The 24,918-nt window shown below is 43.4% G+C and overlaps 2 protein-coding genes across 2 annotated transcripts in view; both read right to left on the bottom strand.

Moving 5' to 3' along the window:
* mcidas (multiciliate differentiation and DNA synthesis associated cell cycle protein) overlaps positions 1 to 4,178 on the bottom strand; it is an 11,973-nt gene extending 7,795 nt beyond the window's left edge. The window contains exons 1-4 of the mRNA XM_071404368.1: positions 3,777 to 4,178; positions 2,980 to 3,055; positions 2,753 to 2,832; positions 1,181 to 1,241 (exon numbers count right to left, since the gene is read on the bottom strand). Coding sequence (XP_071260469.1) covers positions 1,181 to 1,241; positions 2,753 to 2,832; positions 2,980 to 3,055; positions 3,777 to 3,869 — 310 coding nt within the window. The 5' untranslated portion in view covers positions 3,870 to 4,178. The remainder of the gene's footprint in view (positions 1 to 1,180; positions 1,242 to 2,752; positions 2,833 to 2,979; positions 3,056 to 3,776) is intronic.
* A 2,230-nt stretch (positions 4,179 to 6,408) lies between these two features.
* Positions 6,409 to 11,547, bottom strand: LOC139575257 (cyclin-O). The gene is made up of 3 exons (XM_071400223.1): positions 11,004 to 11,547; positions 9,541 to 9,726; positions 6,409 to 8,225 (listed from the first exon to the last, which is right to left on the bottom strand). The coding sequence occupies exons 1-3, from the start codon at positions 11,427 to 11,429 to the stop codon at positions 6,978 to 6,980; spliced, it is 1,860 nt and encodes a 619-aa protein (XP_071256324.1). The 5' UTR covers positions 11,430 to 11,547; the 3' UTR covers positions 6,409 to 6,977.
* Between the last annotated feature and the right edge of the window lie 13,371 nt (positions 11,548 to 24,918).

A 24,918-nucleotide genomic window follows, 5' to 3' on the forward strand; every position in this document is an offset into this window, starting at 1 on the left:
GGGAGAGGGGATTAATATAATAGATGGGAGAGGAGATTAATATAATACATGGGAGAGGGGATTAATATAATACATGGGAGAGGGGAGATTAATATAATACATGGGAGAGGGGATTAATATAATACATGGGAGAGGGGATTAATATAATACATGGGAGAGGGGATTAATATAATACATGGGAGAATGGGAGAGGGGATTAATATAATACATGGGAGAGGGGATTAATATAATACAGGGGAGAGGGGATTAATATAATACATGGGAGAGGGGATTAATATAATACATGGGAGAGGGGATTAATATAATACATGGGAGAATGGGAGAGGGGATTAATATAATACATGGGAGAGGGGATTAATATAATACAGGGGAGAGGGGATTAATATAATACATGGGAGAGGGGATTAATATAATAGATGGGAGAATGGGGGAGGGGATTAATATAATACATGGGAGAGGGGATTAATCTAATAGATGGGAGAGGAGATTAATATAATACATGGGAGAGGGGATTAATATAATACATGGGAGAGGGGAGATTAATATAATACATGGGAGAGGAGATTAATATAATACATGGGAGAGGGGATTAATATAATACATGGGAGAGGGGATTAATATAATACATGGGAGAGGGGATTAATATAATAGATGGGAGAATGGGAGAGGAGATTAATATAATACATGGGAGAGGGGATTAATATAATACATGGGAGAGGGGATTAATATAATAGATGGGAGAATGGGAGAGGAGATTAATATAATACATGGGAGAGGGGATTAATATAATACATGGAAGAGGGGATGGGTTTAAACAACTACATGGGAGAGGGGGAGGATAATACAGATGGGGAAATGAACTGTTATTCCAGTCTTTATATGCTGTTTTTACAGTACATTTATAGACATTTACATTTGACTCTTACAGTTTAACATTCTCTCACTACCATAAAAAAGTACGTTTTACACAGCTGATCAAAACAGATCAAAACACAATTTTTCTTCAGGAACTGTACGTAATAAATAAATGTATCTGTTAGTCAAAATAAATCAATACAACATAGAAGATGACTCAACATTGACCTAAAACAACTTTTGCAATCTATATCCTAGCGTCAATACAGATCGAAACGCCTACTTTGTTATTTCCTCTGAATGATTTGAATCTCGATGTTCTTACCAGCTATGAAGTCCAGGGCATATTCTCCGAATTCCTGGTCATCTCCGTCGGAATCGTTCACCTGTTGGATACACAAACACACACAAAAAAAGCGTACAGCCTCATTCACACCGAACAGACTGACATTGCACAGGCTAGATTATAGAGATACTAGAGATAGCGTACTCATATTTACAATCAGGAGCGCGGTTTTACCTGGAAATCCCAACTGCAATCCCAGCGCGGTAAATATACTGCGGGGCATGTCTGTGCGCTCATGTTGCTGTGTGTGGTCCTTTGAAGTCAATGTGAGTGTAGGTGTTTTAAAAAGTTGTTTGTAGTGTCAGGTAAATGAGATTAGGACTAGTTTCGGTAGGCAGGTTGGAAAACTTGGGGGTGTTTTTTTTCTTCTATAAGGCGGGTGGCAAGAGCATAAATGCACGGTCTTTTGGCGCTCCGCTGGTAACCTGTCTGTCAAATATTAACCCGCCCGAGCCGTCATATCACCATGGATACGGCTAATCCTCTAACGTGAAACTTATCGGTGTGTATGTGCATCTTTCTCTCTCTCTCTCTCTCTCTCTCTCTCTCTCTCTCTCTCTCTCTCTCTCTCTCTCTCTCTCTCTCTCTCTCTCTGTCTCTCTCTCTCTCTCTCTCTCTCTCTCTCTCTCTCTCTCTCTCTCTCTCTCTCTCTCTCTCTCTCTCTCAATTCAATTTCAATTCAATTCAATTCAATTCAAGGGGCTTTATTGGCATGGGAAACATGTGTTAACATTGCCAAAGCAAGTGAGGTAGGTAATATACAAAAGTCAAATAAACAATAAAAATGAACAGTAAACATTACACATACAGAAGTTTCAAAACAATAAAGACATTACAAATGTCATATTATATATATGCAGTGTTGTAACAATGTACAAATGGTTAAAGCACACAAGTTAAAATAAATAAACATAAATATGGGTTGTATTTACAGTGGTGTTTGTTCTTCACTGGTTGCCCTTTTCTTGTGGCAACAGGTCACAAATCTTGCTGCTGTGATGGCACACTGTGGAATTTCACCCAGTAGATATGGGAGTTTATCAAAATTGGATTTGTTTTCGAATTCTTTGTGGATCTGTGTAATCTGAGGGAAATATGTCTCTCTAATATGGTCATACATTGGGCAGGAGGTTAGGAAGTGCAGCTCAGTTTCCACCTCATTTTGTGGGCAGTGTGCACATAGCCTGTCTTCTCTTGAGAGCCATGTCTGCCTACGGCGGCCTTTCTCAATAGCAAGGCTATGCTCACTGAGTCTGTACATAGTCAAAGCTTTCCTTAAGTTTGGGTCAGTCACAGTGGTCAGGTATTCTGCCACTGTGTACTCTCTGTTTAGGGCCAAATAGCATTCTAGTTTGCTCTGTTTTTTTTGTTTTTTTTCTCTCTCTCTCTCTCTCTCTCTCTCTCTCTCTCTCTCTCTCTCTCTCTCTCTCTCTCTCTCTCTCTCTCTCTCTCTCTCTCTCTCTCTCTCTGTGTGTGTGTGTGTGTGTGTGTGTGTGTGTGTGTGTGTGTGTGTGTGTGTGTGTGTGTGTGTGTGTGTGTGTGTTATTTTACCTGGGAACCTAGGGAGTCGCTCTCTCGTCTCATCACGGACGCGCATTCCTCCAAGTCGTCCCATGCTATTGTTGCGAATGCTACAACAAAACAAAAACATAACCAAATAGTGAAAACAAAAAATATATATGAATTTATTTAACATTATACTCTGAATTTGTATATTAAGACAAGACAATGAAATCAACATGCGTGTAGTCTGAGCAATATGCCCATGGTTCACCTACCCTCTTCAACGATGCAGGGATTCCGGTCCACATACACTGCGACCGGGCTGCTGCTCCTTGGGAGCCTCGGTCTGCCCTGTGGATAAGAGTTTCGCAATGTCTCTAATAACGTTAGATAGGTCTACATACTGACAATGCTTACATTTCCATCAAAATGCAGTGGTGTAAAGTACTTAAGTAAAAAATACTTTAAAGTACTTCTTAAAGTATATATTTTTTTGTATCTGTACTTTCCTTTAATATTTATAACTTTTACAACTGTTACATTTACTTCACTACATTCCTAAAGAATTGTATTTTATTTTTTACTCCGTACATTTTCCCTGACACACAAAAGTACTCGTTACACTTTTGAATGCTTAGCAGCCCACGAAAATGGAACGTTCCTGGTCATCACTACTGCCTCTGATCTGGCGGACTCAGTAAACACAAATACTTCGTTTGTAAAAGGATGTCTGAATGTTGAAGTGTACCGCTGGCTATCCGTCAATTTAAAAAAAAACAAGAACATTATGCCGTCTGGTTTGCTTAATATAAGGAATTTCAATTGTACTTTTCATACTTAAGCATATGTCAAATAAAATACTTTTAGAATTTTATGCAAGTAGTATTTTTCCTGGGTGACTTTCAAATTTACTTGAGTCATTTTCTATTAAGGTATCTTTACTTTTACTCAAGTATGACAATTGAGTACTTTTTCCACCACTGGTAAAATGAGTATAGACGTGCATATAGCCGCGCATATAGACGTGCATATAGACGTGCATATAGCCGCGCAGCGTTCACCATCTCTGTACCTTTCTGGCTGCTGTCTGTCTTCTGTCTTGATTCTGATGAGGAACCACTGTGTTTGGACAGATAGTCCGGAACACTTTTCTGTCTCCATGCATTCTCCTTTAGATTCCGTTTCAGATGGACACAGATTTATGTCTGTAGTAGCCCAGAATCAGACCGAGACTCACCAGACCAAGATTATATACTGAACCAAACTGCAGTTGTTGTCACTCACGCAACAAAAAAAAAATCAGTCCAAGACCCACTGAGATTCAAGCTGAGGTAGATCTTTATAGGCCGTATTCTCCCGGTTTATACCATTCCGTGCCGCCGTTTAAAGTCTGTGGGCCAATCAAACCAGTTCGTGGTCTCTAGGGACACGCGGCTTCCCCCGGAGATTTAACAGGTGTAGACCTAACGGTTTTTCGGCTCAGAGTAAAATGTTTCCGCTAGAGGCGGCGCCTGCTTTTACCGCGGGCTCCGAGTGCATTCGACAGCGCAGAGCATGACGCGCGTAGAGCTAACTATCCTGCTTGGAGACCACCGACCAGTGGCCAACAGAGATGCCTTCAACCAGAGACTCACTTCTTAGTGTCTTTCCATCTCCAGATTCACACATGCTTAGCTGATGGTTCGACACGATCCAAGTATTATGTACAACAAATCAGAGACGTGGGTTTATTTTGGTAGGCCTATATAAAAATGTGATTTAGGCTAACCGGCTTTTTCCCGAGTAAAATCATTCCTGCTCTTGAAAGATGTACACGATGTAGGCTAGTAGGAAAACTCTAGGCATGTCTGTCGGTATAAATGCTTATTATCTCCAGATATGCCGTAACCTAGTCAACATCAACGTGACATGCGGAAATAAAATAAAAAATAAATGAATAATTAATGACGTCAATGTAACTCAACAAACAATAACAACAATCATATCTAGAACTCAACACTCTTTCGATGACCCAACAAGAGAACCTAACTGTAACCTGCATGACCCGTGTAACTGAATGTCCCTGTGTTGGGTCTTGACTTCACTGGCGTACCGGACTGGCGTACCGGACAAGCCCGGAACGAGCTCCGGTGGGATCATGGGCGTGTCATCGATGTCTAGTTTTTTATATTTTTTATATAATAAATCATTTTGACAGTGACGGTCCAAAAAGTAATTCATAAACCTTTTTAATTTACTTATTTACTAGAAAGTTAAGTGTTTGTTTCTTGGGCTTCAGGGAAAAAAGTGCCTCTGGCCTTTCAATACTGATTGGAAATAAGGAGATATCGGTTAACAAACGCAGTGGTCCAAGGCTATGACGGTGCCGGTGCAATGAGTGGAGCTTATTCTGGTGTTCAAAAGCGTACATCAGATCGAGAGCCTAATGCTTCTACAGTATGATTTTTAGTTAAGAAAACAATCTCTCCGCGAAAGAGACAGTTACAGGGATGGTAAAACAAAGCTTGATTGACGTAGCAACATCAGGGAAACTGTCCAGAAGAGAGTGGTGCTTCAAATACTGCAATTCTGTAGTCTAACATCGTCTAACATCATAATAATTGAGCCTCTCATTCTCCTTAATTGCCGGCCTCAACACCTTATGGAAAAAGATTAACGGTATAGGTAGCTCCGGGGACAAGTGGTCTGGACACTGGACAGTCAATAAATTGGCAGATGCAAACAGATTATCATATTTAAGCGGACAACAGTTATTGAGGGCTTGAACGACAACAAAAAGAGAGTTTATACTGGTGAACCGGTGTTTGAGTTGTGTGGTCGGTATATCAGCAGTCGTTTATCTCTGGTGTATCTTGGTATCATTCACGTTTATGTGCAGCTACAGGCCGTAGTGAAAACATTTGCACACAAAAAAAAAAGGCGACGCAGTCGTATACTGCAGCTACAGGCCACCGTAGAACGGAAGAGAGAGAGAGACTGTTTTCTAAGACAGAAAAAAGAGAGAGAAGAAGAAGCAACGAGGACTTCGGGAGACCTGGGGTGTCTCAAGTTGGATAGAATTGAATTGAATTTACATTCGCAGCCCGTTTGTGTAGGCTATGAGTCTAAATAATGGCTGAATTTATTCTCAAGCCCACTATATTTTCCCTAATTGTTAGGCTATCTGATGTGTCATGTTTATACAACGTTTATAAATACCATCGAAATAGCAGCTAAATACGGTATATAGCTATTTCCAACTTTAATTACTGAACAAGTAATTGCATTGTTGCCCGCCAGCCAGCTGCAGACACCGTGTGTAATAACGTTGTGAAATGTTAGACTTGACATGAGAAAACGACGACCACATAGGCCTTACCAATAAACATTTATTCATTAGCTGAAGCGAAGCTAGAGGCTACATGCCTTGCTATAATCTATTCGATTGACAGCCCAATTTAATTGAAATGACGTGGAATACCATGTTGATTCAACCAATGTGTGCCCAGTGGGTCATAGTTCTGGTAAAAACGTGGCTTATCATTGATAGATTTTTTATTAAATATCACTTGTGGTAGCAGCTGATTTTTCCCGACTGGGCTGATATGACCGCTGTTCCAACAATCTTCTTGGGATAGATTCCCCTCACACCACCCTCTCTCTCAACAGATATAAAATATAAAATACACCTCTCTTGGTTTTATTCAGTTTATTTTCAAAATGGAGTGAACCAATCAGATTAACATATCCAGTACATTGATCAAGTAATAATTTAATACGGTTTTCATCACATTTGCTGAAACGGGACGTCACATCATTGTTCATTGCGTAACAATAACGGTCCGTGTAACATTGGCCAACATAGCAGCCAGGATCGATCAGTACAATCTCAGGACGGTTGGAGAAACAGCTACAGCAAGTTACTCACTCAATGCATCTTACAGTACAATGAATTCAATAAGTTACAGAACATAGTACAGTATAAATAAAGACCAAAACATCCTCTACATATACAGTACTTTGATGCCAATGCCAATGCTGTCCATTGATATTGTTCACAGTTTATTTGCAGAAATTTAAATCATTGAAATAACTCAGTGACAGTTACATTGTCAACCACCATCTCCACAAGTGCAGGGGTAGCAGAGCTTAGTGACCGGAAATCAAAGGTTTTTTGGCCTTTCATTTCTTGAGGTACACAGGTTGTTTTCAGTCACAATAGCGTAGGGTGCATTCAACAACAACAGTGCATTCAACTCACATAGGTTGAAACATGCCAACAGTCATCATGTTGTCACAGAGTTATCATGGCCTGCAGGGCATCCTGGTTGAGTGACACCAACAATCTAAGGTTGTCTAAACACTCTTGGTAGAGACCATGAGTCTGGTCTCCCTCTCTACACTCCTGGGTCAGAGGAGCATGCGTCTGGTCTCCCTCTCTACACTCCTGGGTCAGAGGAGCATGAATCTGGTCTCCCTCTCTACACTCCTGGGCCAGAGGAGCATGAGTCTGGTCTCCCTCTCTGTACTCCTGGGCCAGAGGAGCATGAATCTGGTCTCCCTCTCTACACTCCTGGGCCAGAGGAGCATGAATCTGGTCTCCATCTCTACACTCCTGGGCCAGAGGAGCATAAGTCTGGTCTCCCTCTTTACACTCCTGGGCCAGAGGAGCATGAGTCTGGTCTCCCTCTCTGTACTCCTGGGTCAGAGGAGCATGAGTCTGGTCTCCCTCACTGTACTCCTGGACCAGAGGAGCATGAGTCTGGTCTCCCTCACTGTACTCCTGGGCCAGAGGAGCATGAGTCTGGTCTCCCTCTATACACTCCTGGGCCAGAGGAGCATGAGTCTGATGGTCTCCCTCTCTACACTCCTGGGCCAGAGGAGCATGAGTCTGGTCTCCCTCAACCAGGGTAGACGTGTTCCCAGATGGAGAAGGGTCATCCATTGACTGGGTGGAGTCATTCACAGATAGGAGGTGGCCAACAACTGAAAGAGAGGAGTCATTGTCAATACAGGTGTGATTACTAGTCTCAGATAAGGTTGGGTGGTAATGGTCGTTCTCTGAGTGGGCAGGATCACTCAGGGATTGGTCCATTGGCTCTTCCTCAGGGCCCTCAGGGTTGATCCTCAGCAGCTGATTGGCTGGCTCCTCTAAGCCCTGGCTGGTTCTCAGCAGTTGATTGGCTAGAGCCAGAGCACAGCGGGCAGTCAGGGAAGGTGTGTACTTATTGAAGGCGTAGTCGGCCAGAGTGAGCTCACACACCCTAAGAGCCAATCTGCTGCCCCTCTTTTGCCTCTTCACTTCCTCATCCTTATCCCCAGGCAGCCTATGGCTAACGTTGCTGACTCCGTCCACGCCCATATGCCGGCCAGCCAGGCTGTGATTGGTGTAGAAGTCCAGGAAGAAGGCTATGGTTGGTGCAGCCAGGCGGAAGTTGAGGCGGAGCAGGATGAGACATTCCAGGTTACACAGCTGTTCTCTGGAGAACGCATCACAACACAGAGACAGGAGCTGGCTGATCCGAGGAGAAAACACCTCCACCTGAATGGAACATAAAATATTAAAAAGGGGAAGAGAGAGAGAGAGAGAGAGAAAGAGAGAGAGAGAGAGAGAAAGAGAAAGAGAGAGAGAGAAAGAGAGAGAGGAGAGAGAGAGAGAAGAGAGAGAGAGAGGGGAGAGAGAGAGAGAGAGCGAGAGAAAGAGAGAGAGAGAGAAAGAGAACAAGTTACACACAAGCTCACACACACCATGGCACGAAGGGTTTATTTCCAAAACGTTATATTCATCAAATCTACACACTTGTGTTGGTTCACCAGAAAATATTGTTTATGGGTACCTTTCGTGTGTGTAAAATATTACTGTTCTCAGATTTTTTATTAAGAGATTTTAGGTGTGTATTTTCTATTTATTTTTTGCAAAACGCTATATTTAAGTCATTTATATATATCCATATATATATACATATATATATAGCTATATATCCATTGTTTAGCTGGAATGGCATGTTCGTATTCTGTATATTTGACTGTGATATGTGGTTGTCTCTGGACAAGAGCATATGTTAAATGAGTAAAAATGGCAATTGTAAATATTTTACAAACAGGTGTAGCGGGTGCATAATTGGCGGCAGAGAAGTCAGCCACTGGAGTGTAGAGCTGGGAGATAACCGGGGATTTATTAAGCAACACCAACGGCATCCAGAACAACAAGATAAATGGGCACAAAAATAACTCGTCGTGCGCTCACGGGGAACGTGCACAAGCACTACAATAAAACAATCCCACACAAAGACATGGGGTGCACAGAGGGTTAAATACACAACAAGTAAATGAGGGAATTGAAACCAGGTGTGAGGAAAAACAAGACAAAACAAATGGAAAATGAAAAGTGGATCGATGATGGCTAGAAGACCGGCGACGCTGACCGCCGAGCGACGCCCGAACAAGGAGAGGACCCGACTTCGGCGGAAGTCGTGACAACAGAGCTCATATTACTGTATTGACTAATTTAAAAAAATGTATAAATATTGATGTCACAAATGTATAATAAAGTTTTGCAAAAAATAACTTAAACATGATCACCATCAAGTGATTTCAAACAAATCACATGTCTGTCATTGAACAACCCCATGCCATGATTACATAGTAAAAAAAACACAACATTCTCTCTCATAAGCTTTTTTAAACAATAAAAGCTAATTTACCCTAATTTCTGAAAATGGCTATATACCACTTTGGAAATAAACTTTCAATATACAGAGTATCTCTAAAACATCATTCATCTTACTCTCAAAGCATCAAAATGGATTGATTGACTGACTCCCTCCCTGAATAGTCAACAGATCTATCGTACACACCTGTTTACAGGCGAGCAGCAGGGCGGTGACCCCCAGCAGCTGGAAGCAGTCAGCAGCCACGGGGGTGGAAGCCAGGAAGCGATCCATGATGTTGACGGCCAGGCTGCAACACTCAAAGGACAGACGCAGGTGGCTGTGTACGGGGATGAGCCAGCTGACTAGCTTACATCGTGACTCGGCTGTCACCTGGAAAATACACACAAATAGAAGTCAATTAGACAATCACAGTTGGCAGTTCATAAAACCTACCTACACTGTACTTGGTGGCAAGTACAATTCTGTATTTAATATTACTGTAGATCTACTGTAATATAAATACGTTATCAAATAAAGTAGTGTCTTTTATTTATTTTATTTTATTTTACCTTTATTTAACTAGGCAAGTCAGTTAAGAACAAATTCTTATTTTCAATGACGGCCTAGGAACAGTGGGTTAACTTCCTTATTCAGGGTTAACTGACTTGTGGTAATGACACACAGTACATTACCGTAAAATTGACTGTATTATACTGTAAAAAAAAAAGTAAATGCTACAGTAATCGGAATGAATGGATGAAGGAATAAATTAAATTAATTTGAGGGGAGGGGTTAGTATTTCACAGTATTTTACTGTAATTACAAGGGATTGGTGCAAGCAGGTTGGCTTCTAGGTGTTTACACATTACAGCATAATAAATCACTTGCAATTATAGAGACTTCCAAACTGGCAGCGACTACAGGGCAAAACAGACCAAAAGCACATATCAAAATGCTCAACAACTTAATGTTTAAGACTAGCTGACACTCCATTCTGTCCCTTATACAAATTGATGGGGCACTATAACCACATATGAGATAAATTGGTACATTATTCTCACTCACTGTGTGCAACAAATATAGCCTCAAACTATGTTAATGAGCCAGAAACAACAATACCATGCGCCCACTAGTGGTCAGAAGGGTTTTGGCTCTCCAAATATATGGTACTGTACTGTATTCTGTGGGGTAAAATTACAGTACCATTCGAAATACATACATTTTCCCAGAATGCACCATCATTTACAGTAAAATGTTTCCTTTTTTTTTTTTTACTGTTGATAATACCTCAAATTAACATACAAATGACAGTTTTCCGTTAAAGTGTAGAACTAAATTACTGTAATACATGTCATAAATTGCGGTTATAGGGCTAAATGAGAACTGATTAAATATTGGCAGGTCTATTATCAAACCTGGGTTGAGATAAGCCGAAGACAAATGTCAATTTCTCACCAAATTAACAATAAAGTATTATTCTATTTTTATGCTATCTTGAAACAAGGAGAATAAGGGCACATATGGAAAATCTATTTCAATACTCCCAACTCACGAGGAAAATTGATGGGGGGGGAAACAAACAAACAAGGAAATATACATTTTTTTCAACAACCAAGATGGCTTGTGTATCTGGAACGAGCCGCTGCATGGACCTGTTGATTCCATACCTGCGGTTGTCGAGACAGACAGTTGACCGGATGAAACTGCGGCTCTTTGAGTTTCTGTATCTGATAACCAATCTCGCCGTAGTGTTGATACCAATTAGACAACAGTCTGTTGTTGGAATTCCCCGGTGCCAATGCGTCTTCAACTGTTACCGGACACTGATTTTTCCGAACCGGCGATGGGGTCGGGGTTGGAGATAGAAAGTCCTCTTCGAAACCAGAGTCTGACAGTTTAGAAATTATGTTTTGCTTTCTGACCCTCTCAGGCCGCGGTCTCCGCACAGGGGTGCACGAAGTCTCCTTGCTTTGGTCTCCGTGTGGTGATAAATTCTCTCTTGATGGGGATTGAGAACCGCTGTTCATTTTCCTCCGTTTGCACATTCTGTTCGAGGTTTCGCCAGTTTGCGTCAATGACACCATTTTATCCATCTGTGTCCAAGCTCTGTAACTAGGCTAAAATGTCACCTATTTTGGAAATCTATCCGATACCTCTCTCTGGTGACTGCATTGATATCGCAGTGTTCACTTGTCATTGGTGGGCTGAGGAGTTCCCTGTAATGACGTGTTTTCCCGGTGTGTCCACGCGCTCAAACACCTCTCCAACTGCGAGCTTTTGTGCGCCTTGGGGGGGGGAGGGGGGGTTGCCATAGGAACGGATGCTGAGTGTGTTTGTTGCCCCCATGAGGTCTGAGCGGCTGGGCGAGTGGCGCGCAAGGCCCGGGTAAATGGACCTCCTCAGGGTCGTCAGACTAATAACTCAGTTGTGTAAACATAGTTGATGCTACGGATTTACTCGGGTTCTTCAAGGCACCTACTTCAATTTACACACGAATGACTATATGGGTCTAAACTGTATGACATTTTCTTCACACTTCTTGTCATTTCATGTCCAGCAGGTTTGTCTTAGAAGAACCATTACAGTTGAAGCAAACCAAGCTCTTCAGGTGGAGGGAAAGATGTCTTTCGTTAGCATCTAGCTCAGAGATGGGTCATTCTGATGGGGTGGGGACCACAAAAACAATCTGAACTCATCAGGAGGGGCCACAGTGGCTGATGGTGTGTGTACCCACATCCTTACCCACATATGCAAAGCAGAGCCACCCACATTGAGAGGATTTTTTTTTAGCAGCCCCACTTTTTGAGTTAATTTCCTGCAATTAAAAATAAAAATTTAATAAATCCATGGGGCTTAGAGAACGTTTTGCAGTTTTAAAGCAATTTTGCTACAATTCTACACATTTTGCATTGGACAGAGAGAATATTTGGCAATTTTATAACACATTTCATGGAACTCTACTTTTGCCATAGGGTAGAGAGAAATGTTTGCATATTATATCTGATCCATCTATTATTGTTGCTTAAACATATTGTTCATCAGTGGCAATTTTAGCAGGTAAATCTTTGGTGGGGCAGAAAATCATAATGTCGGATGCATGCCAGCAAAGCCACTACACAACACAACACAACACTAAACAATACATTAATTGCACTATAACGGTGACAAATGGTGCCCACAAACTGTTAGGGCCTACATAAAGCTGTCCCAACAGCAGTCCCAACACCTTACCGGTGCTATTGTACACCTGGCTTTCAGTGGAATGTACAGCGACAGAATTCAGAACATGGGCCATTCTTACAGTGTTCTAACCCTGTACACCAAGTCAGAACTGTAGGATAAATAAAGGGGGCATATAAGCAGACAATGAAAGCTCTTACAATATTCAATGATTACATTTCTCTAAAACAGATTATAGGCTACATGTGCACCACCAAGTCAGAACAGTAACATGAGGCAAAATTAAGAGGGGAAAATAGACCAAATTATTAGTGTGAGGCACATGGGCTACGAATAGCTTACTACACAACATACACTTAGTATTAATGTTACTGTCTTAGCTACAGTAGACATATCACCCTGGCATATTACATAATTTATGCAGTAGCATACAATACATTTTTTGACTCACCTTGTTGTGCTGTGCTCAGGAAAGTGGCACGACGGTCCTTCGTAGTAACATTTTGTCATCAAAGTCTGGCATTCTCTGGATTTATGATGCTTTTAAGACAACTGGGAACTCCCGGTTGACAATTCCGAGTTGGATGAAAGTTCAAAACGTATTTCCGCAGTCGTAGCTCGTTTTTCCCGAGTTCCCAGTTGTGTTGAACTCACAGTTAGCCACTAATTCCTTCCAAACAACTCATTGTTGAATTTGCGATTTCTAACTTGTTGTGTAATGTTTATGTCCAATGGTTGATGAGCACCGATACGTTTTATCTATAATTTCTCTTCATAATTTCTCTTCATTTGACAAGGATTAAAAATGATTTGCCAGTAGATTGTCGACTGGATTCATGATGATGACCGCTAGCTAAGATTTTGAAAGTATGATGTTGACATGATCAGTCCAATCAAAGTTACTGTAGACGTAATGGGATTTGACATCATTTTATCTGTGGCTAATGACCTTGAGCCTTCTTGGATGAGCACTTCTAATGTAACTCTATGGCAGCACCCAAGGGGATAGACTTGGTGGTGACGTAGTGTCCCCATGAGTGACAAGACTGGCTTGCCCCACCACCACAGAAAGCACTGAGCTAGGCTGAAACACCTGCATATTGGAGCTGCCTTACTCAAGAAAACAACAAAGAGGCCATGTTTGTATGCGGCTTTATTAACTCAATTCTATATATATTTTTTTTTACATTGTTTGCAAACTGATATGTGAAACGTATTAATGCCAAAATAACAGGTCGACACCGTTTAATATTTTGCTTTTTTTTTATTTTAATTTTAGCTTTATTTAACTAGTCAGTTAAGAACAAATTCTTATTTACAATGATGGCCTACAACCGGCCAAACCCGGACGACGCTGGGCCAATTGTGCGCCCCCCTATGAGACTCCCAATCACAGCCTGGATTCGACACAGGGTGTCTGTAGTGACGCCTCAAGCACTGAGATGCAGTGTCTTAGACCGCTGCGCCACTCGGGAGCCATGTTGTTCATTTATGTAATACTTCATATATATTGCTTTGGCAACAGTGGCAACCACCTATTCATGCCAATAAACACGTATTAAGCTGAATTTAATTGAAAGAGTGTGAGAGAAGAGAGAGGGAGCGAGAGAGAGAGCGAGAGAGATAGAAATCTAGGGAGATGGGGAGAGAGAGAGAGAGAGAGAGAGAAGGTATAGATAGATAGAAGAGAGAGAGAGAGAGAGAGAGAGAGAGCGAGAGAGAGTGAGAGAGATATAAATCAAGGGAGATGGAGAGAGAGAGAGAGAGAGAGAGAGAGAGAGAGAGAGAGAGAGAGAGAGAGAGAGGGAGGGAGGGAGGGAGGGAGGGAGGGAGGGAGGGATGGAGGGAGGGAGGGAGGAGGTATAGATAGAAGAGAGAGAGAGCGAGAGAGAGAGAGAGCGAGAGAGATATAAATCAAGGGAGATGGAGAGAGAGAGAGAGAGAGAGAGAGAGAGAGAGAGAGGGAGAGAGAGAGAGAGAGAGAGATAGAAATCTAGGGAGATGGGGAGAGAGAGAGAGAGAGAGAGAGAAGGTATAGATAGATAGAAGAGAGAGAGAGAGAGAGAGAGAGAGAGCGAGAGAGAGAGTGAGAGAGATATAAATCAAGGGAGATGGAGAGAGAGAGAGAGAGAGAGAGAGAGAGAGAGAGAGAGAGAGAGAGAGAGAGAGAGAGAGGGGGGGAGGGAGAGGGAGAGAGAGAGAGAGAGAGAGAGAGAGAGAGAGAGAGAGAGAGAGAGAGAGAGAGAGAGAGAGAGAGAGAGAGAGAGAGAGAGAGAGAGAGAGGGAGGGAGGGAGGGAGGGAGGGAGGTATAGATAGAAGAGAGAGAGAGCGAGAGAGAGAGAGAGCGAGAGAGATATAAATCAAGGGAGATGGAGAGAGAGAGAGAGAGAGAGAGAGAGAGAGAGAGAGAGAGAGAGAGAGAGAGAGAGAGAGAGAGAGAGAGAGAGAGAGAGAGAGAGAGAGAGACAACAGCACAATTAGACCCAACCAAATCATGAGAAAACAAAAAGATAATTACTTGACACATTGGAAAGAATTAACAAAAAAACAGAGCAAACTAGAATGCTATTTGGCCCTAAACAGAGAGTACACAGTGGCAGAATACCTGACCACTGTGACTGACCCAAACTTAAGGAAAGCTTTGACTATGTACAGACTCAGTGAGCATAGCCTTGCTATTGAGAAAGGCCGCCGTAGGCAGACATGGCTCTCAAGAGAAGACAGGCTATGTGCACACTGCCCACAAAATGAGGTGGAAACTGAGCTGCACTTCCTAACCTCCTGCCCAATGTATGACCATATTAGAGAGACATATTTCCCTCAGATTACACAGATCCACAAAGAATTCGAAAACAAATCCAATTTTGATAAACTCCCATATCTACTGGGTGAAATTCCACAGTGTGCCATCACAGCAGCAAGATTTGTGACCTGTTGCCACAAGAAAAGGGCAACCAGTGAAGAACAAACACCACTGTAAATACAACCCATATTTATGTTTATTTATTTTAACTTGTGTGCTTTAACCATTTGTACATTGTTACAACACTGCATATATATAATATGACATTTGTAATGTCTTTATTGTTTTGAAACTTCTGTATGTGTAATGTTTACTGTTCATTTTTATTGTTTATTTGACTTTTGTATATTACCTACCTCACTTGCTTTGGCAATGTTAACACATGTTTCCCATGCCAATAAAGCCCCTTGAATTGAATTGAATTGAATTGAGAGAGAGAGAGAGAGAGAGAGAGAGAGAGAGAGAGAGAGAGAGAGAGTGATAGAGAGAGAGGGAGAGAGAGAGAGAGAGAGAGAGGGAGGAGGTGACAGCAGTCTAGACAACAATGTTGGCGTCTAGCTGCTAATGTCTGGGCTGATGCTTTAGTGGTATTATTATAGACTACCATGAACTAAATGAAATGATCAGAGAAGGGCAAAAAACAGGTAGGACTACACTGCCTGAAAGGAGTGGTTGCCGCCAACAGAAAATATCAGGGTCTCTCCAAAGCCTTTTCTTTATTGATATTCCCAATGTAGCCTGCAGACTGCTTGGTGATGCTAGGTGAAATGTAGCCTGCAGACTGCTTGGTGATGCTAGGTGAAATGTAGCCTGCAGACTGCTTGGTGATGCTAGGTGAAATGTAGCCTGCAGACTGCTTGGTGATGCTAGGTGAAATGTAGCCTGCAGACTGCTTGGTGAAGCTAGGTGAAATAATGTGATGGAATTTGGACTTCAACAATGGGAGGATTCCTCATCCTTTCCAATGGACCATAGTGCCCAGATACCCACTGCTTTGGACCAAACATTGTCGGTGAGCAAGATTTGACAATAATATGGTGCAGTCATGCAATGTTCTATGGGGAAAAGACCCTCTGCTGCTGCTAGCAATAATGCTAAGTTGATATAGAACTGGCGACCAAGCCGATCATATTCCAATTGTCAGATGTCTAAGTGTAACAGTTTAACTTTAGCCCGTCCCCTCGCCCCGGGCGCGAACCAGGGACCCTCTGCACACATCAACAACGGTCGCCCACAAAAGCATCGTTACCCGTCAGTCCACAAAGGCCGCGGCCCTTGCAGGGCAAGGGGAACCGCTACTTCAAGGTCTCAAAGCGAGTGACGTAACCGATTGAAACGCTATTAGCGCGCACCACCGCTAACTAGCTAGCCATTTCACATCCGTTACATAAGCAACAGTCTTCCAGCATTCTCATATGGTCACACATTCTCCCCCCCCAATTCCTACTGTACTGTGTTGTTGTCAGACTCTAGTCATTAAGACAAGACCTTTAGAAGAGGATCGGATGAGAGCGCTAGTGATGAGCAGACACACACACACACACACACACACACACACACACACACACACACACACACACACACACACACACACACACACACACACACACACACACACACACACACACACACACACACACACACACACACACACACACACACACACACACACACACACACGTTAGTCCTTATTGAGGTGGAGGAGGGCCTGAAGGCAGGGAGACAGATCCTCATTAGAGCCATGTAATCACCCAGCATCCTTCACTCCTCTCCACTACTTCTCTGTCTCCGCTCAGAGGAGAGAGAAGACCTGCCAATCTACATCTCCCTCCCTCCCTCCCTCCCTCCCTCCCTCCCTCCCTCCCTCCCTCCCTCCCTGTTGCACCAGAGTGTTTGTGAAAGGGTGATACCTAGTCAGTTGTACAACTGAATGTGTTGAACTGAAATGTGTCTTCCGCATTCAACCCAACCCCTCTGAATCAGAGACGTGCGGGGGGGGCTGCCTTAATCAACGTCCACGTCATCGGTGCCAGGGGAACAGTGGGTTAACAGCCTTGTTCAGGGGCAGAACGACAGATGTTTACCTTGTCAGCTGGAGGATTTGATCTAGCAACCTTTCTAGCAACCCAACGCTCTAACCACGTGGGTGTGAATGTGTGTTTTGTGTGAATGTGTGTTTTGTGTGAGTGTGTGTTTTGTGTGTTTTGTGTGAGTGTGTGTTTTGTGTGAGTGTGTGTTTTGTGTGAGTGTGTGCTTTGTGTGAATGTGTGTTTTGTGTAAGTGTGTGTTTTGTGTGAGTGTGTGCTTTGTGTGATTGTGTGTTTTGTGTGAATGTGTGTTTTGTGTGAATGTGTGTTTTGTGTGAATGTGTGTTTTGTGTGAATGTGTGTTTTGTGTGAATGTGTGTTTTGTGTGAATGTGTGTTTTGTGTGAATGTGTGAATGTGTGTTTTGTGTGAATGTGTGTTTTGTGTGAGTGTGTGTTTTGTGTGAATGTGTGAATGTGTGTTTTGTGTGAATGTGTGTTTTGTGTGAATGTGTGTTTTGTGTGAATGTGTGAATGTGTGTTTTGTGTGAGTGTGTGTTTTGTGTGATTGTGTGTTTTGTGTGAATGTGTGTTTTGTGTGAACGCGTGTTTTGTGTGAATGTGTGTTTTGTGTGAATGTGTGTTTTGTATGAGTGTGTGTTTTGTGTGAGTGTGTGCACACATTGTGTAAGAATGTTTGTGTATTCCCGTGAGCAAGGGTACCGTTATATGGATTGTTATTGTGTCCATTCTCTCTAGGTAAGACAGTGGTTTAGAAGTACCTTCATGAAACACAGTACATAGGCAGATTTATTATCATTCTATATCACAGTAGTAACCTAAAATGCCAACAGGTGGCAGCACATCATTCCACAACGCAGAACAATAACGGTCAATAAACAGAGTACCACAGACCCACCTCTAAACCCTATGTGGACTGTGGGACTACAGTGGAATGTGATCTTCCCTGATCAGCCATGGCAGAGTAGCCTAGTCATGTGAGTGGTCCGTATGGTCGGTGTTGATAAGTGGTCTGTACGTTCGGTGTTGATAAGTGGTCCGTATGGTCGGTGTTGATAAGTGGTCAGTGTGGTCGGTGTTGACAAGTGGTCAGTGTGGTCGGTGTTGATAAGTGGTCCGTATGGTCGGTGTTGATAAGTGGTCAGTGTGGTCGGTGTTGACAAGTGGTCCGTACGGTCGGTGTTGATAAGTGGTCAGTGTGGTCGGTGTTGACAAGTGGTCAGTGTGGTCGGTGTTGATAAGTGGTCCGTATGGTCGGTGTTGATAAGTGGTCCGTGTGGTCGGTGTTGACAAGTGGTCCGTACGGTCGGTGTTGATAAGTGGTCCGTACGGTCGGTGTTGATAAGTGGTCCGTGTGGTCGGTGTTGATAAGTGGTCCGTACGGTCGGTGTTGATAAGTGGTCCGTGTGGTCGGTGTTGATAAGTGGTCCGTATGGTCGGTGTTGATAAGTGGTCCGTGTGGTCGGTGTTGATAAGTGGTCCGTACGGTCGGTGTTGATAAGTGGTCCGTACGGTCGGTGTTGATAAGTGGTCCGTACGGTCGGTGTTGATAAGTGGTCCGTACGGTCGGTGTTGATAAGTGGTCCGTACGGTCGGTGTTGATAAGTGGTCCGTACGGTCGGTGTTGATAAGTGGTCCGTACGGTCGGTGTTGATAAGTGGTCCGTATGGTCGGTGTTGATAAGTGGTCAGTGTGGTCGGTGTTGACAAGTGGTCAGTGTGGTCGGTGTTGATAAGTGGTCCGTATGGTCGGTGTTGATAAGTGGTCAGTGTGGTCGGTGTTGACAAGTGGTCCGTACGGTCGGTGTTGATAAGTGGTCAGTGTGGTCGGTGTTGACAAGTGGTCAGTGTGGTCGGTGTTGATAAGTGGTCTGTACGGTCGGTGTTGATAAGTGGTCTATATGGTTGGTGTTGAAAAGTGGTCTGTATGATCGGTGTCAGTATTTTGGGGTTATTTATCCCTACTATGTAATCTATGTCTCTGCCTTCGTTAGTGTTAGTGTTCTTGTGTATCACACAACACAGTGGGGCCTAAATGTAACACAACACAGTGAGGCATAAATGTAACACAACACAGCGAGGCCTAAATGTAACACAGTGAGGCCTAAATGTAACACAACACGGCGAGGCCTAAATGTAACACAACACAGCGAGGCCTAAATGTAACACAACACGGCGAGGCCTAAATGTAACACAACACAGCAGGGCCTAAATGTAACACAACACAGCGGGGCCTAAATGTAACACAACACGGCGGGGCCTAAATGTAACACAACACAGCGGGGCCTAAATGTAACACAACACAGCGGGAACTAAATGTAACACAACGAGGCCTAAATGTAACAACACAGCGGGGCCTAAATGTAACACAACACAGCGGGGCCTAAATGTAACACAACACAGCGGGGACTAAATGTAACACAACACGGCGAGGCCTAAATGTAACACAGCGGGGCCTAAATGTAACACAACACAGCGGGGCCTAAATGTAACACAGCGGGGCCTAAATGTAACACAACACGGCGGGGCCTAAATGTAACACAGCGGGGCCTAAATGTAACACAACACAGCGGGGACTAAATGTAACACAACACGGCGGGGCCTAAATGTAACACAGCGGGGCCTAAATGTTACACAACACAGCGGGGCCTAAATGTAACACAGCGGGGCCTAAATGTAACACAACACGGCGGGGCCTAAATGTAACACAGCGGGGCCTAAATGTAACACAACACGGCGACGCCTAAATGTAACACAACACAGCAGGGCCTAAATGTAACACAACACAGCGGGAACTAAATGTAACACAACGAGGCCTAAATGTAACAACACAGCGGGGCCTAAATGTAACACAACACGGCGGGGCCTAAATGTAACACAGCGGGGCCTAAATGTAACACAACACAGCGGGGCCTAAATGTAACACAACACGGCGGGGCCTAAATGTAACACAGCGGGGCCTAAATGTTACACAACACAGCGGGGCCTAAATGTAACACAGCGGGGCCTAAATGTAACACAACACGGCGGGGCCTAAATGTAACACAGCGGGGCCTAAATGTAACACAACGGGGCCTAAATGTAACACAACACGGCGGGGCCTAAATGTAACACAACACAGCGGGGACTAAATGTAACACAACACAGCGGGGACTAAATGTAACACAACACGGCGGGGCCTAAATGTAACACAACACAGCGGGGACTAAATGTAACACAACACGGCGGGGCCTAAATGTAACACAGCGGGGCCTAAATGTAACACAACACGGCGGGGCCTAAATGTAACACAGCGGGGCCTAAATGTAACACAGCGGGGCCTAAATGTAACACAGCGGGGCCTAAATGTAACACAACATGGCGGGGCCTAAATGTAACACAGCGGACCTAAATGTAACACAGCGGGGCCTAAATGTAACACAACACGGCGAGGACTAAATGTAACACAACACGGCGAGGCCTAAATGTAACACAACACAGCGGGGCCTAAATGTAACACAACACAGCGGGGCCTAAATGTAACACAACACAGCGGGAACTAAATGTAACACAACACAGCAAGGCCTAAATGTAACACAACACGGCGGGGCCTAAATGTAACACAACACAGCGGGGCCTAAATGTATTTGTGTGACAGAAATATAACAGAAACAATATCATACACAATTACTAATATAATTTCTATATTGTCTTGTCTTTCTAAGGTCCTGTGGAAAAACATATAAATCTACATAGAGAAGACAAATGCTGTTTCTCGTAGGGAACGTTTAAAAACTGGTCAGACCAGAGACAGATGAGCTGGGGGACTAGTTGACCGCGATCCTTGATAGTCAGCGACTCCTGGAAGGTATCCTCCCATGATGACCATTCGGACAGTTCAGATGGGGGAACCGTTCCAATCCTCATTTGGTAGGACAAATTCATTCAACACGTGCCATCCCCGGACTGCAAGGAATAAGTCATGTCGTCAGTCAATCTCTTGCACTCCCATAATAAAAAAATATTTTATGAACTCTCTACTGCAGCAATCCCCCCCCCCCCCCAAAAAAAAAAATTTGAGGCAGAAAATCACCATAGCTTGGAGGGAACTTGTCTTAAACGGGATGAGGGTCAGCCTGCTATGATACACCTACAGCAGCTAGGAGGGAAGATTGTGTCACTACACCCAAAGGACAAAAGAGGCTGACCATGCATGAGAAACTGCGATGGAATTTCATGAGCCGCAAACTAATGTAATTAAATATTTATTAAAAGAAGAGCATGATATTATTAAGATACGAATCCTTCACGTTGAGTTGACTATGGAGGAAGACAGAAACATGAAGAAGCAGCAGTACCAATGTTCTTCTCTAACCAGCAGTAGTTTGGGGTCCCGATATTTCCATTTGTGAATTAAACACTTTTTTTTGTTACCAATCCATGGCTATTGTTTGCTTCAATCACTTGAGATATCTTTATCTTGTGAGTTTGTTCTGCATAGCTAAAGCATCTCTGCAGGCTAGTCCATGTCTGTTAATGTCTGCCTCAATCATGGGAACATGGGGGTCGTCCTCATCTTCATTGTCAAGCCCTGGGCAGCCATGTTGTTTGAGGTCATTGTGAAGCCCTGGGCAGCCATGTTGTTTGAGGTCATTGTGAAGTACTGGGCAGCCATGTTGTTTGAGGTCATTGTGAAGCACTGGGCAGCCATGTTGTTTGAGGTCATTGTGAAACCCTGGGCTGCCATGTTGTTTGAGGTCATTGTGAAGTACTGGGCAGCCATGTTGTTTGAGGTCATTGTGAAGCACTGGGCAGCCATGTTGTTTGAGGTTATTGTGAAGCACTGGGCAGCCATGTTGTTTGAGGTTATTGTGAAGCACTGGGCAGCCATGTTGTTTGAGGTCATTGTGAAGCACTGGGCAGCCATGTTGTTTGAGGTCATTGTGAAGAACTGGGCAGCCATGTTGATTGAGGTCATTGTGAAGCCCTGGGCAGCCATGTTGTTTGAGGTCATTGTGAAGCACTGGGCAGCCATGTTGTTTGAGGTCATTGTGAAGCACTGGGTAGCCATGTTGTTTGAGGTCATTGTGAAGCACTGGGTAGCCATGTTGTTTGAGGTCATTATGAAGCACTGCTGTTGCAATTATGACAATGTAGTATCTTCTTGGTTGAACACGCAATGTGTTTCTGAGACACTGGAAATGACTCCCCTACACCTCTGGTGTGGATATGATCTTGGTTGTACCGTTGTTGCTCAGCTACTATTACATAAAGATTAGGGTTTGAACAAGAAGTTGGTCTGTGCATATACCCACTGTCACCAAGTATGATTCCACTATTCCTCCTTCAAGCTGAGCAGGCAAAGAGGAGTTTCCAACATACAACAATGTGCAAAATAATGTTGGAGAACTGCAAATTGTCAGTACACACACACACACGCTATACATTTATTTAAAACAAGTTAAGTTTCCTATACTCCTTAGGATCTGCTGTCGAGGGACACAATGGGAATATGACATTCATCTACACAGCCAGAGACTCCAGAGAAGTTGCCATTATCATAGAAGTCTTCACCTTGTAGTTTTTGGGGGGCAGCAGCGGCAAGAAACTTTATGTAATTGTCTTTCAGTTCAATATAATCTGGGGCTCCCGACTGGTGCAGCGGTCTAAGGCACTGCATCTCAGTGCAAGCAGGTGTCACTACAGTCCCTGGTTCGAAACCATCACATCCGGCCATGATTGGGAGTCCCATAGGGCAGCTGCCCAGTGTCGCCAGGGTTGGCCGTCATTGTATATAAGAATTTGTTCTTAACTGACTTGCCTAGTTAAATAAAGGTTCAAAATAAAAAATTAAATATAGCATTGTGGACTATTCTGCATACAGTTGGTTCATGAACACCACACAAATGACAATGGAATGTTCCAGATGCTTAAAACCTCAATGGGATCTGTACTGGGAGGGATGGGCCCTTTCCACAAAGAGAGTCAGATGAAAGCCTTGGCTCAAGTAAACAAATAACTTCAGCTGCATTTTCTTTGTACATACGGAAACGGTCACAGAAATTGATTTCATCAGAAATCATTCAGTGGGTTGGCTCCTGTCTGGCCTTGGTGTTTTTTGATCATCATTGAAATAGTCCCGGTGTCACGGTCGTCGTATGAAGAAGGTGTGGAACAAAGCGCAGCGTGGGATGTGTTCATGATTATTTATTAAAAAAAACTGAACACCGAGACAAAATAACAAAATGTAACAACACGAAAACAGTTCTGTCTGGTGAAGACACAAAAACAGAAAACTACCCACAAAAACCATGTGGGGAAAAAGCTACCTAAGTATGGTTCCCAATCAGAGGCAACGATTGACAGCTGTCCCTGATTGAGAACCATACCCGACCAAACAACAAAGAAATACAAAACATAGAAAATGAAACATAGAATGCCCACCCAAATCACACCCTGACCAAACCAAAATAGAGACATAAAAAGCTCTCTACGGTCAGGGCGTGACAGTACTCCCCCCCAAAGGTGCGGACTCTGGCCGCTAAACCTGAACCTATATGGGAGGGTCTGTGTGGGCATTTCACCCAGACATAGCCAAGATCAACCTGGGTGCCGACATCCATTCATCTGAAGTTAAACCTGCCTCTGACCAGGTTTAACTTATGCCTTCAAGATCTAGATTAACTCTAATCGTCCTTCTGGAAATCAAACGTTTAAAATCTAGACGAGGGCAAGTTGGAGACTATTTTAAATCATGTCTGAGAAATGCAATTTTAGTTAGTCCCAGTTTAAAATCAGTGTCCATGAAATTGCCCCCTATATTAAAGGAATCACTCTAAGACAAAACAAAACAAAATGTTAAAATAGGATGAAAAGGGTATGTTTGAAATGCATAGCCTACTGAATAGCCTACCAGTACACACTGAAAATATATACATTTTCTCGATGAGAATCACTCTATCTACTTGATAAGAAATATTAACAACGACATATAAATCATTCTCACTTCTTTTGAATCAGTTTTGTGTGGTTCTCCCGCAACCTAACATTGGAAAAGTCAGATGGTGCAAAGGTCCTCACTAGTTACCACAAACACAAAGTCACTGTCTGATTGGACAATAACAAACCAATTATAACAATAGGAGGGGACGGACAGAGCTGGGTTAGGTTGTCAACTGTCTGATTGGGCCATAACAAACCAATCATAACAATAGGAGGGGACGGACAGAGCTGGGTTAGGTTGTCAACTGTCTGATTGGACCATAACAAACCAATCATAACAATAGGAGGGGACGGACAGAGCTGGTGTAACAGTATAACTTTACGGCGTCCCCTCGCCCCGACATGGGCGCGAACCAGGGACCCTCTGCACACATCAACAACAGTCACCCACGAAGCGTCGTTACCCATCGCTCCACAAAAGCCGCGGCCCTTGCAGAGCAAGGGGCAACACTACATATTGGTTTCAGAGCAAGTGACGTAACTGATTGAAATGCTACTAGCGCGTACCCGCTAACTAGCTAGCCATTTCACATCCGTTACACTCACCCCCTTTCAACCTCCTCCTTTTCCGC

The sequence above is a fragment of the Salvelinus alpinus genome, chromosome 5 (assembly GCF_045679555.1).
Source record: "Salvelinus alpinus chromosome 5, SLU_Salpinus.1, whole genome shotgun sequence".
Taxonomy (NCBI): domain Eukaryota; kingdom Metazoa; phylum Chordata; class Actinopteri; order Salmoniformes; family Salmonidae; genus Salvelinus; species Salvelinus alpinus.